We start from the raw sequence: 18,069 nt of genomic DNA, 5'->3' as shown, positions 1-18,069 counted from the left end.
ACATTTTATTAAAATACAACATCCTAAAACATTTATTTGGAACATTACAATGTTTAGTTTAATAAAATGTTATTTTAAGATTAGCAGTGTTATAACATTCTCTTTCAACATCATTTTATTAACACAACCTATACGAGCAAGTATATAATTACATGTGCATTTCAACAGGTACTGAATTATTAAAGATAATCACTTTAAAAAAACTCTAACACATTGAACAGACTGGTGAAAATTGCATATCATGTAAAAAAAATTTAGTTTAATATTTATGACAATAAACTATAACTTCACAGCTAAATATAAACTATCATATTAACATTTAATCATTGAGAACTTCTATATGCATTTGTGTGTGGGGTGTGGGCGCTGAAAAACTAGCACTATGGAAACTGTGGTCCATGTCCTGTCTCTCCACGCTCCATCTGTAAAGTAAACAGATTGGCTGATGTTACAAACTGTTATTACAAAATGCCTATGAAATAATTAGTGTGGCTATGCCAAAGAATTTATTAGGATCTGTGCTGTGAGTTCTACAAATATTACATTACTCAAGAGTCAAAGGTAGTTCACAAAAGTTATACAATAGGCTGGTTCAAGAATACACTGTACAGGAGTACACCTGAAAATGAAAACTTAGAAAATAAGGTAAATGCTGTAGATGCCAAATTCATCTGACTTGGCATACGCTACTTTCATTGACAAGCTACTTTCATAGCAGCATTATGAAAAACGAAAAAAATATAAACATTACCCGGATAATATTTTGTCTCGAGTAAAATTAATTTCTTTAAAATTATTAATCTATGCTTAATATGAAACAGATTTATGTATTTACTAGGGGTTGAACGACTTCTGATTTTTTAAAGTTGACCTTTATGTGATGAAAGTCGATTCGAAGTCGACTAGTCGCTGATGATGTCATTAATGAACAAATAAGTCTGGAGCTGTGACACAGTGCTGCCCACATGGCTATTGCTCCTAAAACAGCAGAGCAGGGTGCCCCAGGACTGGAATTGAGAACCATTGTTGTAAAGGATGGGTTATCCCTTTAAGGGCTGTATTTTTTTGTGATCCACTTTGCTGCATTTGAATGGTTGTTGTCAAGATAGATGTTTTGACCTATGGCCATTGTGTTTTTAACCAAACCTGCCTGTCTGACAAAATATTTTATTCATATTATTTTTAAGCAGTTTCACTTTGCATTGATGTTTCAACATGATGAAACAAGAATCTCCTTTTCATTATATAATTCATTCATTCATTCATATATGGCAAGGGTACTTGTCCTTTTTAATACTGGTACAGTTTCAAGGTGTACTTTTTAAAAATATATATTTTTCTCAAGTATGTTTTTGGCCAGAAAAACTTTCACTTGATTATAATTTTTGAGTACGTTTTATGTTTCTCTTTGATTTAAAGGCGGGTGCGTTATAAAATACAGTGTAATGCAATGTTATTGGTTGCTGAATTAATTAATTAATTAATTTTTTTTTTAAATAAATTTGATTTATTATGTACATTTTTATATATTATCATGTACTTTTTATATATTATCATGTACACCCACACTTTCTCATATGGGATAGCCTAATGATGAGCCAAACTATTTACACTCTCTGCCCAGTTCGGCTCAGATTTTCTTTACCATTGGGACCAAAATGGGTGCATAAAATATGACAATGAATTAACTTTTTTACTTGGAAGCACTGGTGCTCCCAACTTTAAAAAGTTAGGAGCACCAGCAAAAATTTAGGAGCACCCACCAAAAATTAATGAGTACCATAACTACAGATTATATATTAACAGATTTCATCTTTACATTCTTAACTTTAATGCAGATTGGTTAATATATTACCCAGTCACTGCTTTCCGCTGTCAGGTGACAGGGAGCTATAACTACTGCGGGAAATGCAAAGGGCTGAAGAAGAGAGAAAAAGAAAAGAAACACTGACAGATTTCTTTCGTAAACCACGTAAATTAATCTGAGTTTGGTTAAACACAGAGAGAGCTCCTCTTTGGCGAGGTTAGGATGGTGTATGCCGTGTTAAATTTTACATTCAGCTCTGCCAATTGCGCAGAACGGCTGGCAGCTAGGGGTGTGCAATATTGACAAAAAATTATATCTCGATATTTTCTAGGATTTTATCGATAACGAGAATTAGACGATATTTTGCTTGCGTTATTGTCCTGATCTTGTGTTATTGTGCTGGTAGTCTAGCTGATTTTGATATTCTTCATATTCTGTGTGGTGGTCAGTTCACAGCAGTGATAGAAATGAATCTTTTCCAATAAGTTTAAATAGATTTTTACCTTTTATGGTCATTTTCACAATTAAGCCACTTTTTACATAAAATACCTTTTGGTGTTTTTGGTTCTAGTGCTCCAGGGTCGCTCCTGGATGAAGATGGATAAACATTCCCGCAGACCCCTAAAGGGGGACACACCCCCTCCTCAGCAGAACACAATTCTACAAAAGTTTTCAATATTTCTCATAATACAAGTGACTAATGTGAAATTGAGACCAATTTACCAATTGCACAGAGACCTTTAAAATGATACCAAACATGAAAGGGTTATGATTGTGAATTCTGAAGATACAGTAAATACATGATATAAAATATAGGAACTTGAGCTCTTGACACTTCTATGTCATGCCCAGGGGAAGGAGGGAGCCTAAGGATGGGTCATGGGACAGATGAGCAAATGGTCTTTCTCCCAGATCTTCCTGTCAGTTTAGAACATTTATTGTTTTATTGCATGTCATGTGTGCTGCGAGAGTTCCTGAGCTTTGGCCTTATGAGGAATTAATTTCATGAAGGAAATAATTTCACTCCTTTCACAACCAATGTTTTGCCTATAAAAATAAAACTTAAAAACTTAAAAATAAACTACAGGAACGTTCTCTTTAGGTTGTAAAATAAAACCTAAAAAAAAAAAACCTACAGGAACATTCTGGGAACGTTCTCTTTAGGTTACAAAAATAAAACCTAAAAATAACCTACAGGGAACATTCCCAGAACGTTCTTATTTGGTTCCCCAAAAAATAACCAACTGGGAACCATACGGGAACGTTCTGTGTTTGTTGGGATGTATGAAATCAAGTGAAACACATATTTTAAAATATGTGTCATTTCATTGCATTTAAATGTCTCACAACGCCAGGATGTTTTTTTAATGTTCTATAAATATGTTCTATCATTTTGTAGCAAAAACTGTAGTCTACCAAGATCCAGTTCTCAAAAGTCTTGTGAACAAATGTTCTGTATGTGTTTTATGGCCTTAATTCAGTGACTTAAAATTTTTAGTTTTCACTAACCACACATAAACGTTGTTTTCTCAAAAACACAAACATGTACTTTCATGCAGCTCACATATTATTGTAGCCCAGTTTGTGCTGATTACAGTGTAATCAGACTTTAGACATTAATATGTTTTTAAGATACTGAAAAAGGCAGAAATGTCAGGACGTGTCAAAACTTCTCCAGGGCCCCAAAACCCCCTCAGACCCCAGACGGTTAACTACTGGAGTGACTTGCAATGATTGGTGCTGTATAACTGAATAATGTTCAAATAATAACTGAAGACTGGAATCTCTCTTATATGGCAGAATACTCTGTTATGTTTACTTGCAAGACATTTCTGGTTGAATTAAACACACTTCTGGAGTCCCATTTTGAACATTTTGTTTGTCTCCCTAATGAAACACACCTGACTCAACTCATCCGCTCATTAGAAGAAACTCCAGCACATGAAATGGGTGTCTGACAAAGGAAATATTCAAAATGTGCAGTTGTAGGCATTTGCTGGGTACAAGGTTGAGAAATACTGCTTTAGATGAGAAGTTATTACAAGTTTTGTACTGTTGAACTTGTGTCAAAAAGGAGTGTGATGTTTCTATGGCAGTTTGATTTGTGAAATCCTCTTCTCACAGATCCATTGATAAGCTTTATTACATGGAACATCATTCCACCCTACTAAATTAGTCCACTCTGGTGGAGGTTTAGCCACAGTCACAGCACAGTTCTCTGATCCTCCTCCATTTGGCTCTGTTATTTGTCCATAGGACGCCCAGGAGCTGAAACTACAGATCAGCATTAGATGATCAGTGTTGCTTTCTGTGTGATATGATGCTGACTGTGAGAATCATTTATTACATAATCAGTTCAGTGATTTCTCACCTAGAGCCCAGTGTGCTGCCATCAACCCATTTCCATGTGCCCTCCACATCACTGTCAGTCACACCAATATAAAATATAGCAGCACCAGACATGTTCTTAACAAAATCCTGAGCAAAAGAAACAGTTGCACATTTATTTCATGAATAGACACACTTCATCTCATCATCTCTCATTTAGCTGCTAAACACTATAAACACACATGAAACTGCTTTTCACTCACTTGTTCCTGTCTGTTGTTTATGATGATCAGATCTGCTCCTCTCTCTGTACAGTATCTCCTGCTCTCAGTCCAGTTCTTCTGCTCATTGGACTTGTAGTAAAAACTGGATTGATAGCAAGTCCACCCAACTGTTAACAGAACCAGTTCAGCTGTTAGCTTTTTATTCCCATTTACACTCATCTGTCCGTATCTTATAACAGATAAAATAATCATATATTGTGTGCACAGAAAGTTACAGAGACCACAATCCAACTCCATGGTTTTTAAAATGTCCGCTGTATAGCAAATAACTACATAGACAATAAAACTTTACCACAAATCTGAAGTTCATTTCTCAGCTGGTCTCTCTCATTGGTCAGGTTTGTGTTCTTGAGTATCAACTGCTCTCTCTCATTGGTCAGATTTTCAATCTTGGATATTATCTGCTCTCTCTCATTGGTCAGGTTTGTGTTCTTGAGTATTAGCTGCTCTCTCTCAGTGATCAGGTTTTCATTCTTGGATATGAGCTGTTGTCTCTCTTGAGTGAAGAAGACACACAGTACTATGACTGCAGTCAGCAGAAGAACACACAGCAGAACCAAACACACTGCAGCTGATCTGGAGCTTCTGATCTTCACACAATCACTTCCTAAAGAACACAGACATGCTGTTAGTCCCTTCACTAGCATTAAATACAGCACAGGTTCATAACTGCTTTGTCTCTTTGAAGGTTTGTTCCTGTGCTACTATTTTCATGAGGAAAATAATTAATTATTACATTCTGTACCTGTGTGTTCAGATGGCTGGATTCTTGTTGTATTCGGTCGTTGATCTCCATTGTGATTTTACCTCTCATAGCATCAACATTTTCATAGAGATCATCTGTCTTCTTTTGTCTTGCTCCTGTGTCCATTTTCTGAGTCGTACCTTTATTGAATTTCAGAGAGTTCCAGTGAAGGCGAGGCGTCCTAAAATATAACCTAAATGTAGGCTAATATATTTTTAGATACCAACTAACTAATAACCATAACAACTAAGACTAGCAGCGTTTCAGAGCTGGACATTATTATACTATATCCTGATGTGTGGAAATGTTTGTTTTTGTTTTTTATGTACAGAAATTCAGCTCACCTCAGAAGAGTTCTGTCAGAAGTTTAATGATTATGCCAGAAACTTGCCACTATTTGATTATTCAAAATGTTATGGTCAGATTTTCCAAAACTGACATTTCTGGAAGGTAAAAAATATTAGGATTCCTTTCCTTCTGTAAGCCGTGTCATTATTAAAAGCTGAGTTGTTATGTAAGACATAAGGCTGACAAAGTACTTCATAGGGATAAGTAATATACATAAGTATTATACCTAAACACCTTAAATCATCTATAAATTCCATAAATTTCTTTAATGAACCTAAAAATATGAAACATTTATGCATTATTTACATTGCAAACAGATTTAACATTTGAGTTTATTTTGTTGATGTTTTTCATGTGGTCCATATATACACTAGAATTACACTTAATGTACAAATATCTATGAAAACTAATCAGATTATATTCCTGTTATGTAGAAACTACTAAAAGATCAAAGAAACAGACACACTTTACCAAAACAATTCTCCAGTTTTAGCTGCTCTCTTTAGTCAGATACTCATTCATGGATATGAACTGCTTTATCAAAATCTGTGCTATTATGTTGTGTGATGAAATGCATTCTCAATCTCAGTACCTTTGAGTTCAGATGACTGGATTCTTGTTGCGTTACTGTCCGTGGTCTTTCTTCCAAATTTACCCTTTGTAACAAAGTCATTTTCATAGATATCATTGATATTTTTACTATGTTCTCTGTACATTTTTCTATATCTTCATTCACTTTCTGACAGTTTTGGTGTTGTTAAGATGCCACCAAACTAACACTAGTTTCTGAAGTGAACTGTGTTCCTCATCTGTGTCTGTGTAGCCATGTAATCATGCATAAAAGAATCGTTTCATGGAAATGTCAAATGTTATTTATGCATAAAGGAACTTTAAATTGCTGCGGGACATCACTATAAATATGTTTCAACAATGTGTATTGTGTTCATGCAAATGAGGTTTGATTGCATTTATTATCACAGATTCACTTAGTATATGTATAAAGTCTTCAGGGGCTTGATCCTTTTGATGCTGGCTGGTGTTTGGAACATTTACAGCTTTTGAAATGTTTTGAAAAGACAGCTGATCTTGTTTTGTTTTTGTTTTTAATGGTTGATAGATCAGTAGCTCTTCCAACACTGTACCAAATATTCAGTGATTTTTAAGAGGGTTTAGTCTTGAAAGGATCTTGTGTTCATAAATTTGGGCTAAATCTGTTGAGGTTCATTAAACTAAAATGTAGGCTACTTTAGCATCCAGTTAGCTAACCATCATCACTTTTTATAATATATTTGTAAAAATCATTTGAGCGTCCTACTGTTGCTATGGTTAATTGTCAAGTCATCGCATATAAGTTACACGTTACACGTAGTGTTTTAAAATTGCTTTCACACTGCAAATTGTACTTGAGACACACTCAGTGAAAACACTAAACACAGTTCTTTACATTAGACACATCTTTCAAAACTAACAGCTCATGTGTTTAATTTTGGAAACACTGCCTATTAAATGCCATTTACTGATACCTACAGTACACTCAATCATGTGTGAAAACATTTATACATAATTTGTTCCCTTATGATTAAGTAACTGAATGTCTGGCATGTTTTGGTGTTGTATGAAAGTAAATTGTAAAAAGTCTTTTGAAATTGAATTGTGAAATATAATCTGATGTGTATGCTAGTATATATATGACATGGAATAGGTTACAGGTTGTCTCAGGGTTTCCTGTTATGACAGGCTTCTGAGGTGATTGTTATATTTTAACCAAAACCAAGGAGAACTATAGTGTTCCCTTCTCCATTCTTTTCTTCTTCCGTTTTTGTTTGTTTTGTTGTTTTTGTCATCTAGTCAGGCTGATTATTTTATTACTGCCATGCCAACATTTAGCTTTGTATATAAATTGAAAATGTTTCTACATGTGAATTTCTTTGTAAAACCACAGTTTTAAAGACTAGCTGTAAACATTAGTTACTATTTACTGTACAGTAAGTGCAAATTATGAAAGTATGTGTTACTATTATTTAGTAAATATGTAAATACAGACACTTTTTGCACTCCATTATATTGTAGTATGGTATCACAGTATGTAATATGACAAAATCGTCAGTGTACAATCGTTACAGTACATAGGCCAAGGTCTGTTATATTTCCAGTAGGCACTTCATTTAGAGTTCTGTAATTGCAAATGTAATGGTTTTTAAGATGAGATGTGTTTAATCATGATGTTTGCAATGCAACTATCACGTCTCACATACTTTATACCTTTGAAAAATGCTTACAAACCAAACCTGGGATGAATTAATAATAATTCCACAGCCTTCTTTTTAACAACTTTATTTTATTCAAACTTCTTTTAAGCACTGGAGTGATGTATAACTGAATAATGTACAAATAATAACTGAAGACTGGAATCTCACTCAGGTATTTCTGGTCGAATGAAACACACTTCTGGAGTCCTATTTTGCACATTTTGTATGTCTGCCTAATTAAACACACCTGACATCTAAAACTGCCATCAACCCATTTCCATCTGCCCTCCACATCACACCAATCCAGACATTTTTTTTAACAAAATCCTGAGCAAATTAAACAATTACACATTTATAGTATAAACAATGGACACATTTCCTCTGAACATCTCTCATTTAACTGCTAATATGTATATATATATATTGTATACACTAAATGTTACTGAAATCACAACCAAACTCCATAATGCTTTAAAAAGTCTGCTCTATCCACCTTATTTTCTCAATGTGGGCATTAGCTATTTTCTGTGAATGTTCAATATAGAATAAAATAATAATTGTGAAATGCAGTAAATGGTCAAAATTGTGCAGGTTGTTTATAATTACATCAGTACATTAAAATAATATGGTAAGAAATATCAGTTTGCAATATCAAGCAGCAGAATGAGATGTTTCATACAGATAATATTAACCTCTTAAGACCCGAGAAAAAAGTTTTAGGAAAAAATTAGTTTTTCATGTCTTTAAATTGTTTAGAGCATTTAGAATAATGTAAAAAATTCAAATGCTTATGCTCATTCATAAGTTAAGCTATGTCCTTGGTAGAGGACATCGGGACTCAATTTCTTAAAAAAATAAAAGACATGAATGCACATGCATAGGCAAAAACAATTGATATTTTAAATCACCAATACATTTTAGTTTGATTTTTTTCTTTTCTTTTTTACCAAAATGTGTATAAAGATTATTCTCAACTATGTCATAACAGAATGATTCGATATACCTTTTTCTTTATGCAAAATGTGTGTAAAATGGTCATAAACAGGTTTTCTCATTATATACAATGTATCTATAAACTAAATCTAATTTGCATATTAATGTGTTTTTGGTAAGTGTAATAATGGGAGAAATAATTGACAAGATTTTCATAATATATACACTGAACAAAATTATAAACACAACACTTTTGATTTTGCCCCCATTTTTCTATGTACACAAAAGGCCTATTTCTCAAATATTGTTCACAAATCTGTCTAAATCTGTGTTAGTGAGCACTTAATCCATCCACCTCACAGGTGTGACATATCAAGCTGCTGATTAGATAGCATGATTATTGCACAGGTTTGCCTTAGGCTGGCCACAATAAAAGGCCACTCTAAAATGTGCAGTTTTATCACACAGCACAATGCCACAGATGTCGCGAATTTTGAGGGAGCATTTTGAGAGAGCTGTTGCCCATGAATTGAATGTTCATTTCGCTACCATAAGCTGTCTCCAAAGGCATTTCAGAGAATTTGGCAGTACATCCAACCAGCCTCACAACCACAGACCACATGTAACTACACCAGCCCAGGACCTCCACATCCAGCATCTTCACCTCCAAGATCATCTGAGACCAGCCACCCGGACAGCTGCTGCAACAATCAGTTTGCACAACCAAAGAATTTCTAAACAAACTGTCAGAAACCATCTCAGGGAAGCTCATCTGCATGCTCGTCTTCCTCATCGGGGTCTCGACCTGACTGCAGTTCGTCATCGTAACCGACCTGAGTGGGCAAATGCTCACATTTGATGGCGTCCGGCACTTTGGAGAGGTGTTCTTTCACGGATGAATCCCAGTTTTCATCTGTACAGGGCAGATGGCAGAAAGCGTGTATGGCGTCGTGTGGGTGAGCGGTTTGCTGATGTGGTGGCGGTGGGGTTATGGTATGGGCAGGCATATGTTATGGAAAACGAACACAGGTGCATTTTATTGATGGCATTTTGAATGCACAGAGACCGTGGCGAGATCCTGAGGCCCATTGTTGTGCCATTCATCCACAACCATCACCTCATGTTGCAGCATGATAATGAAGAGGTGGACCAACATTCCACAGGCCACAATCAACAACCTGATCAACTCTATGCGAAGAAGATGTATTGCACTGCGTGAGGCAAATGGTGGTCACACCAGATACTGACTGGTTTTCGGACACCCCTGTAAAACTGCACATTTTAGAGTGGCCTTTTATTGTGGCCAGCCTAAGGCACACCTGTGCAATAATCATGCTGTCTAATCAGCATCTTGATATGCCACACCTGTGAGGTGGATGGAGTATCTTGGCAAAGGAGAAGTGCTCACTAAAACAGATTTAGACAAGTTTGTGAACAATATTTGAGATAAATAGGCCTTTTGTGTACATAGAAAAGTCTTAGATCTTTGAGTTCAGCTCAAGAAAAATGGGGGCAAAAACAAAAGTGTTGCATTTATAATTTTGTTCAGTGTACAATGCAGATTGATAAAAAAAAATCAACCCTTTATATATATATATATATATATATATATATTGTGATACATATAGCAGAAAAATAAATAAAGTATTGCAATGTCAGTTTCTTTCCAATATTGTGCAGCCACAGTCTATGGTGTTATTAATTGCTTGTTACATGCACATGTAACAATTATGTTACAACCAAGGCTATAACATAATGAGGGACAACACAACAAGGCTCGATTCATAGGGAGATTTATTTAAAATAATACAAAAATAGGAACCACGAATGGGAGGAACTAGTCAGGAGAGCAAAAGTAGAAAGGAGAACACATCTCCACGTCTGACGGCCACTCAAATTCCGCCCCAAATGCAGCTGCGTGGCTTCTTTTCAACACGCTGATGGTCCACCGCTGTAGGTAATCTGCTCAATCACAAACATAGGTAACAAGTTTCCAACCCCTAGCGGGCAGACAAACAATAACAAATACATGCACATGTAACACCTTCATCCCCAAAAAGTGAACGGTCACCATAAGAGGAACAAGCATCTATTAAAAGACACCTTTCCCAAAAGCATGCAAAGATTTTTTCTTATTATTATTATTATTATTATTTTTCTTAAACACACTCCTATGCCCCTACCCCATCCGGGATAGGGCATCAGCCACATTGTCTTTACCTTGAATATGCCTGATCTTGAGGTTGTACGGCTGCAAATACAAGCTCCAGCACATAAGACGCTGATTACAATTGCGCATCAAATTAAAAAAAATAAGAGGATTATGATCGCAATATACGATAAGGGGATGCGAACAAGCTACATATAACTCAAAATGTTGAATTGCGGAGACTAAAGCAAGAGCCTCCTTTTCAATAGTAGAGTAATTCTGCTGTGCAGAGGAAAACTTCTTCGAAAAATAACATACAGGATGTTCTACATCATCAGCCCCCACCTGCTGAAGGACAGCTCCCACCCCCGCATCACTAGCATATTTAAGGAACGCATCCGGAGTCACAAAAGCTGAAATTTCCTTAGTACGTTCTGACAAAGGAACCTACCAGTACCCTTTTAATAAGTCGAGTTTCGAAACGTTTACCGCAGATCCCACACGATCCACACAGTCATCCACTCTCGGCAACGGAAAACAATCAGTTTTCGTAATAGCATTTACTCGCCGATAATCAGTACAAAACCGATAAGTACCATCGGATTTGCTGACAAGCAAACATGGCGAACTCCAAGGGCTGGAGCTAGATTCAGCGATGTGATTTTCTAACATGTACTGCACCTCATTCTGCAAAAGAGCTCTCTTCAACGGATTGACACGATATGGGTGTTGCTTAATAGGTTGAAAGGACCCCCACATCAATATCGTGCACGATAACTGATGTTTGGCCAGGAGTGTCACTGAACAAAGTCGGAAAGTGACTTACCAATTCCAAAATATCAGCTTTCTCCACTGGAGACAAATGCGGCAACTGACTGGACAAAGTTAATAGCATCTCAGAATTTTTTAATCTGCCTTCAACCGTACACCTTGAAAGGCTCACTTCTTCATCCAAGCTGTTCTTGAACAGTCATCCCAACCGCAGACACCTCACCTGGATCGATCACAAAAGGAACACAGTTAGATTTTTGAACGCCCATTTTCCGGTCATGATAAGCCTTTATCATGTTAACATGACAAACTCGGGAACTTTGACGCCGATCTGGAGTGTGAATCACATAATCACGATCTGACAGTTTCTTTTCAACCACATAAGGACCACTATAATGAGCTTGCAGCGAACCCCCTGGCACAGGTAACAGCACCAAAACTTTATCACCAGGGCTAAAAATCCGTTCTCTAGCTTTTTTATCAAACCAAGTCTTCATTTTGTTTTGGGTCTTCTCGAGATTTTGTTTGGCTAACTCACGGGCGCGATAAAGGCGAGTACGGAACTTTGTGACATACTCGGGGAGGATACCACATTTTGAATCGCATAGCCACTTCTCTTTTAGCACGGAGTGTGGCCAAAAATAATTCAGCAGGACTGAAACCGGCGATTCTTGTACCACTTCACGTGAAGCAAAAAGTAACCACGGGACTCCCTCTTCCCAGTCTCGTTCAAGTTCAAAACAATAAGCACGAAGCATAGACTTCAGGGTCTGGTGAAATCTCTCCAACGCACCCTGACTCTCGGGATGATAAGCAGCAGAGACATTATGCTGAATACGGAGAAGTTTAAGCACTTTCGGCGTCACGAGATGTAAAATTCGTTCCCCAGTCAGTTTGAATCACTTTTGGCAAACCGAACAATGTGAAAAACTTAACAAGTGCTTTAGAGATCGTTCTTGCAGTAATAGTACATAAAGGGATGGCCTCGGGAAAGCGCATTGCCGCGCACATTAGTGTCAACAGGTATTTATGGCCAGACTTGGAACGCGGAAGGGGGCCGACACAGTCAACCATTATGTGCTCAAATGGTTCAGACACCATCAGAATCGGATAAAGTGGAGCAGGCTGAATAATTTGGTTCGGCTTTCCAACCATCTGGCAAACATGACAGGTTTGACAATAACGGGAAACATCTCTCTTGAGACCAGGCCAATAGAAACTTCGCAAAATCTGATCATATGTTTTCACAACACCTAAGTGACCAGCAGGACCATTATGTGCCACATTCAAAATCATCTCTCGGTGGACTTCTGGAATTACGATCTGACTAACCATATTCCAGTCATCAGGAGAATTGGGAGATGTCCACTTTCTCATCAAAATAGCATCTTTGAGAAAGTATTCCTGTAAATCTCCCACCTTCCCCTGTCCTGAATGAATTAACTCAAACAACGGAGCAAGCGTAGAATCTGACCTTTTGAGCAGCAATTAATTTAGCAGGTGACAAAGTCAAGTCAGCACCATCTTTAGAAACAGCCTCTCTTTCGCTCACGGAGATCAAATCTGCTTTTTCCTGCGGAACAACAGAAGACAATTCAATCAATTTATGATTTGCCATGAACGTCTCGCACAAATCCACCTCATCTGACTTACAAATATCAGCAGATCTAGCCATAAAGCGAGTAAGCGCACACGCCGAGAAAACAAACAACACACAAAGCACACTCATCCACAGTAGAAACAAATGGCACAGACACAACTTCAGGTGGCACATCAGAACAACTCACACATTACCTCCAGCTAAATCATTCCCCAAGATGAAAGTTACATCAGGAATTGGAAGAGATGGACGAACACCCACAACTACATCCCCCGTAACCAACTCAGACTTCAAATGAATTCTGTGTAACGGAACCTCCATAACTCCCATCTCAAAATCTCGAACCAAAGCAACACTGCCAGTAGCGGTCTCATCAGAAAATGGCAGTATCCCATCCAAAAGGAACGATAAAGCAGCACCAGTGTCCCGAAGCATGCGAACAGGTACAGGTTCCTTCAGGCCAGGAACAGACACAGTTCCATTTTGCAGGAAAGGTCCATAACTGGACTTATAAGAATGAACTACAGTGTCACAAGCATTATCGGCAAAATCAGACTGAAAATTTCCGAAATCAGTCCCACAAATTTTGGCTAGACTTCTTCTTAAGAACGGGACAATTTGCAATTAAATGACCAGGAGCCTTACAATAAAACAAACCTGATCAGCAGCCGTAACAATAGGCTTACTGCTGATAGTTTTGAAAAGCGAAACAGGTAAAGCAGCAGGAGCTCTATCCCACGATTTCTCTTTGAGCGTGACCTTATGAGTTAAAATAAAGTCGTCAGCTAAAATAGCAGCTTTATGAAGGGTATCTGCCTTCTGTGCACTTATATAAGTGGACAGAGCAGCAGGTAAACAATTTTTGAACTCTTCAACTAGAATCAACTGCCTCATTTGTTCTGTGCTAGAACAAATTTGTGCTTTTTGAGACGCACACCAGCGATCAAACAATATTTCTTTCTCACACGCGAACTCAACATAAGTCTGAACGGAAAGCTTTGAATAATGTCTGAAACGCTGTCTATAAGCCTCCGGGACTAATTCATAAGCTTTTAATATAGCAGTTTTGACCACTTTGTAATCTGCAGACTCCTCTATGGGCAATGCCGCATATACTTCTTGCGCTTTACCAGTAATCACACATTGTAGCAACAGTGACCAAACATTCTCAGGCCACTTCAAAGAAACAGCAACCCTCTCAAAATGGCAAAAAAAATTTCAACGTCCTTCTCACAGAAAGGAGGAACCATCCTCCGGTTTCGACTGACATCAAATTCATTAAAGGCAACGGCTGCAGACTTTGCACTCATATCTAACTCCATTCGTTTTAAAGCAAACTGTCTAATCAGCATCTTGATATGCCACACCTGTGAGGTGGATGGAGTATCTCGGCAAAGGAGAAGTGCTCACTAAAACAGATTTAGACAAATTTGTGAACAATATTTGAGAGAAATAGGCCTTTTGTGTACATAGAAAAAGTCTTAGATCTTTGAGTTCAGCTCATGAAAAATGGGGGCAAAAACAAAAATGTTGCATTTATAATTTTGTTCAGTATACAATGCAAATTGATAAAAAATCAACCCTTTATATATATATATATATATATATATATATATATATAGTGATACATATAGCAGAAAAATAAATAAAGTATTGCGATGTCAGTTTCTTTCCAATATTGTGCAGCCACAATCTATGGTGTTATTAATTGCTTTTGTGTGTGTTTAAGAACTTTTATAGAGCAAAGAAATCTTCAGGGCAAAGTGTCTGCTGCTTGGGTCAAAAAGAAATGGGAAAACCTCAAGCAGAAGTACAAAGTAAGTTTTTTTGTACTTATTTTTTATCTTTGTTTTAATACTGTTCATATATTTATTTTGCTTGTTTTCTTGTTACAGGATCTTAAGTGTCCACAGTCAGGGGTCAGCACAGAGGATGGGGAACTGACAGCAGCATCCTGGAAGTGGTATGGGGTGATGGATGCTGTATTAGGCTCTAAGCCATCCATCACCCCACCACTGCTCATACAGTCTGGCAGCAAGGATGTTGCTGATCATTCCTCATTCTCTGTTGCTGGCCCATCTGCACCAAGGAAGAGAAGAAGGGGAACATTTGACATATCTCAAGGAGATGGAAGAAAGAGAGGCAAGAAGAGAGGAAGAAGCCCAACAGAGAGAGGAAAGAAGAGCAAGAGAGGTGGAAGAGAGAGACACAAGACAATATGAAGAGACTAAAAAGAGAGAGGAAGAAGCCAGGCAGAGAGAGGAAGAGTACAGGGAGAGAACGCAGAGGAGACAGGAAATGAGGGATGTGGAGAGAGGCTGCAGCAAGAGAGGAGAGGTTCCTCAGTTTAATGGAGGTGTTTGCCAAATCACTTTAAAAAAGAATAACCTTTTTTTTCATTATTCTTTGATTTGCTTTGTTTTTATACATTGTATAATTTTTTAGTTTTTTCATTGTTTCAAAAACTCCTTGTTTTTGAAGTTTTGAGTTTTGATGCTGATATGGCACACACAGAAATATCTGAAATATCTCAGGATATATTAATTTGATTTGATTAATTTGCCTGAAAATAAATGAATTAACAGTTATAAGTTTGCGGCTGTCTGTGGTGTCTTTAGAACCATTAGTTGACCAAAATGTTATTATTAGGTTAGCTGCTAGAATACAAAGAATAAAGGAAAATAGAAAGAAACTGTCTGCGTCCGTGACGGATTGTAAAGGGCTGGTCTTTGTGGTAATTAGAGGCTACATCTATCCAAACCTATCATTCATTGACCTCAAATATGGCTTATCATTTAAAATTTAAACGCAAGTAGTAGCACCTTACATGACGTTAATGTAGATAAATATGTGTTATTAGGCATATCCAAGTGTTTGTGCGGACTGTGGAAGCAATTAGTGTATGCAATTAAGCATTTGTGTACGCTCATAATATCAACAAATCATTGTGATTTTGTAAAATGAAGAAAACAAAAACAGGGTGCGCTTCCTTCAACTGTGGAGTGCGTCACAAAAATGAGCCAAAACCAGTGTACTTGTCTTATACTTACAGATGTGAGAAATAGCCTATCTAGGCCAGGGCCGTACAACGGGTGGCCTGGTGGCCACTGTCCCTCTGCCCAGATCGGCTGAGCTGCCCTCTCACCAACCCATTACCCCAGCTCAAAGCGTTCTGTCACCGCTCGCTAAAGATCGACTGATTCTGCTGATCCTCTCCGGGTTTTCTCGCCCGCTCGCAGCATCACTCACAATGTGCCAGCTCTCTGGAGAGAGGACTGGAGACAACAGTTCGAAGGTTGTTGCATTGACAGGTAGATGCATTACATTTCACATTACAGTCAAGTGGTTGATCCGCTGAATTAGTAATTTGGTAGACTAGTTTGTTTTTGTATTTCTGTCGGTAATGATTTGCTCTCGGTCTTCTAAAAATGCTAACAAAATATCCACATTCTTAGAATTACAATTTCAAATCAAATTATTGTACACGATGGGATCTAATATAGATAAAAAAAAACAAGTTTGCTGTTGTTGGCACACTTTGTAGACAAAAAAATTAATAAAAAAGCCTTCACAAAACAAATAAGACAGAGACGGAGAGAAAGCGCGAAGGAGGCTGCTAAACATTACAAACATAGATTCAAAGATCCAGCAAACCAACAGGTAAATCATCATATTTCCCATTATAATCACTTGTCTTAGTTGATACTAGTAATCTACATAACACATATTTAAAACATTTTATTAAAACCATATTAATAGTATGCCTTTAAATAGTTAAAATATGTTCTAAGTGAGTTGTTTATTAGTAGGCTATATAATATAGATTTATGATGTATAATATTAAATTAAATGTGTAATACTTATACTTTCATTGAAGATGAGGCAAAAGCAGGCTCAGAGAGTGAGGAAGAGCCCACTGAGCATCAGCCAAATCAGACAGGTACAGGTAAGACTGTTAACTGGCTGACAGCAAGGGAATATGTTACTGTGCGTTCACACCAGACGTGACTTGCGCGAATAAATCACGCTATTCACGCGTAGTTGGACGCTTGAACATTTTGAGTTTACTCGCTTCATTTGCGCATGAAATTCACTTCACAACAGACGCGAATTCATGTCAGGGAGGGGCTTCTGCCAGGCGGCTCCAGTCTCGTTGCGAAATGGCTGACATGGATTTTGTTGACTCTTCCACTTCTTTCTGCACACTTCATCTGAATAAACACATCAACTCAATATGTATATATATATATATATATATATATATATATATATAGCTCAAATTGAGTAAAGAGCGTTTTTTACAACTTAACAGATTGTCCAACCTCCTCACTAACTTTCTTCCAAGCAAGATCCTTTTTATTCCTGTTTCTGTAAAAGTACAAAGATGTATCGTACAGCTCCGGATATCCACATACAGTGACGATGATTTTGTCCTCCATTGTTCTTTCGGATTTCTGCCTCCCTCGCTACGTTGTAATCACGTCACTACTAGAGCAAGCTCCTGATTGGTTAACGTGGTGCGAATATTCACCAAAGTTCAAATTTTTCAACTTGAGCGATTCGCCCGAAACGCTCAATTCGCGCCACAGGATGTCTATTTGCGTCCTTGCATTGACTTAACATGTAAATCACTCGCGCTTAACGCTTCATTCAAGTCTGGTGTGAACGCACCATGAGTGTGACAAAAAGAAAGAGGTACATTAAATTATTCAAATGAAAGTGTAATTACATTACAACAACATAAATTGAATTAGCAATAAGCCTGACAATTGTATTTACAATATGATTGTAAAAGGTTTGTTAATCATTCTCTATATTAAAAAGAAACTGCCCCAGAGCTCATTATGGTTTAGTT

The 18,069-nt window shown here is 37.3% G+C and overlaps 2 protein-coding genes across 2 annotated transcripts; one reads left to right on the top strand and one right to left on the bottom strand.

The window, feature by feature from the left end:
- Positions 1-3,203: 3,203 nt before the first annotated feature.
- LOC131535693 (CD209 antigen-like protein C) lies at positions 3,204-5,290 on the bottom strand. Its single transcript, XM_058768278.1, has 5 exons — positions 5,227-5,290; positions 4,712-5,026; positions 4,399-4,526; positions 4,179-4,285; positions 3,204-4,081 (listed from the first exon to the last, which is right to left on the bottom strand). The coding sequence occupies exons 1-5, from the start codon at positions 5,288-5,290 to the stop codon at positions 3,895-3,897; spliced, it is 801 nt and encodes a 266-aa protein (XP_058624261.1). The 3' UTR covers positions 3,204-3,894.
- A 9,566-nt stretch (positions 5,291-14,856) lies between these two features.
- On the top strand, positions 14,857-16,346 carry LOC131535692 (uncharacterized). Its single transcript, XM_058768277.1, has 2 exons — positions 14,857-15,570; positions 16,267-16,346. The coding sequence occupies exons 1-2, from the start codon at positions 15,255-15,257 to the stop codon at positions 16,344-16,346; spliced, it is 396 nt and encodes a 131-aa protein (XP_058624260.1). The 5' UTR covers positions 14,857-15,254.
- Positions 16,347-18,069: the final 1,723 nt, after the last annotated feature.

This window comes from Onychostoma macrolepis, unplaced genomic scaffold (assembly GCF_012432095.1).
Source record: "Onychostoma macrolepis isolate SWU-2019 unplaced genomic scaffold, ASM1243209v1 Scaffold68, whole genome shotgun sequence".
Classification (NCBI taxonomy): Eukaryota; Metazoa; Chordata; class Actinopteri; order Cypriniformes; family Cyprinidae; genus Onychostoma; species Onychostoma macrolepis.
Note: the sequence above shows the minus strand (reverse complement) of the source record. Positions and strands in the feature narration are given on the sequence as shown.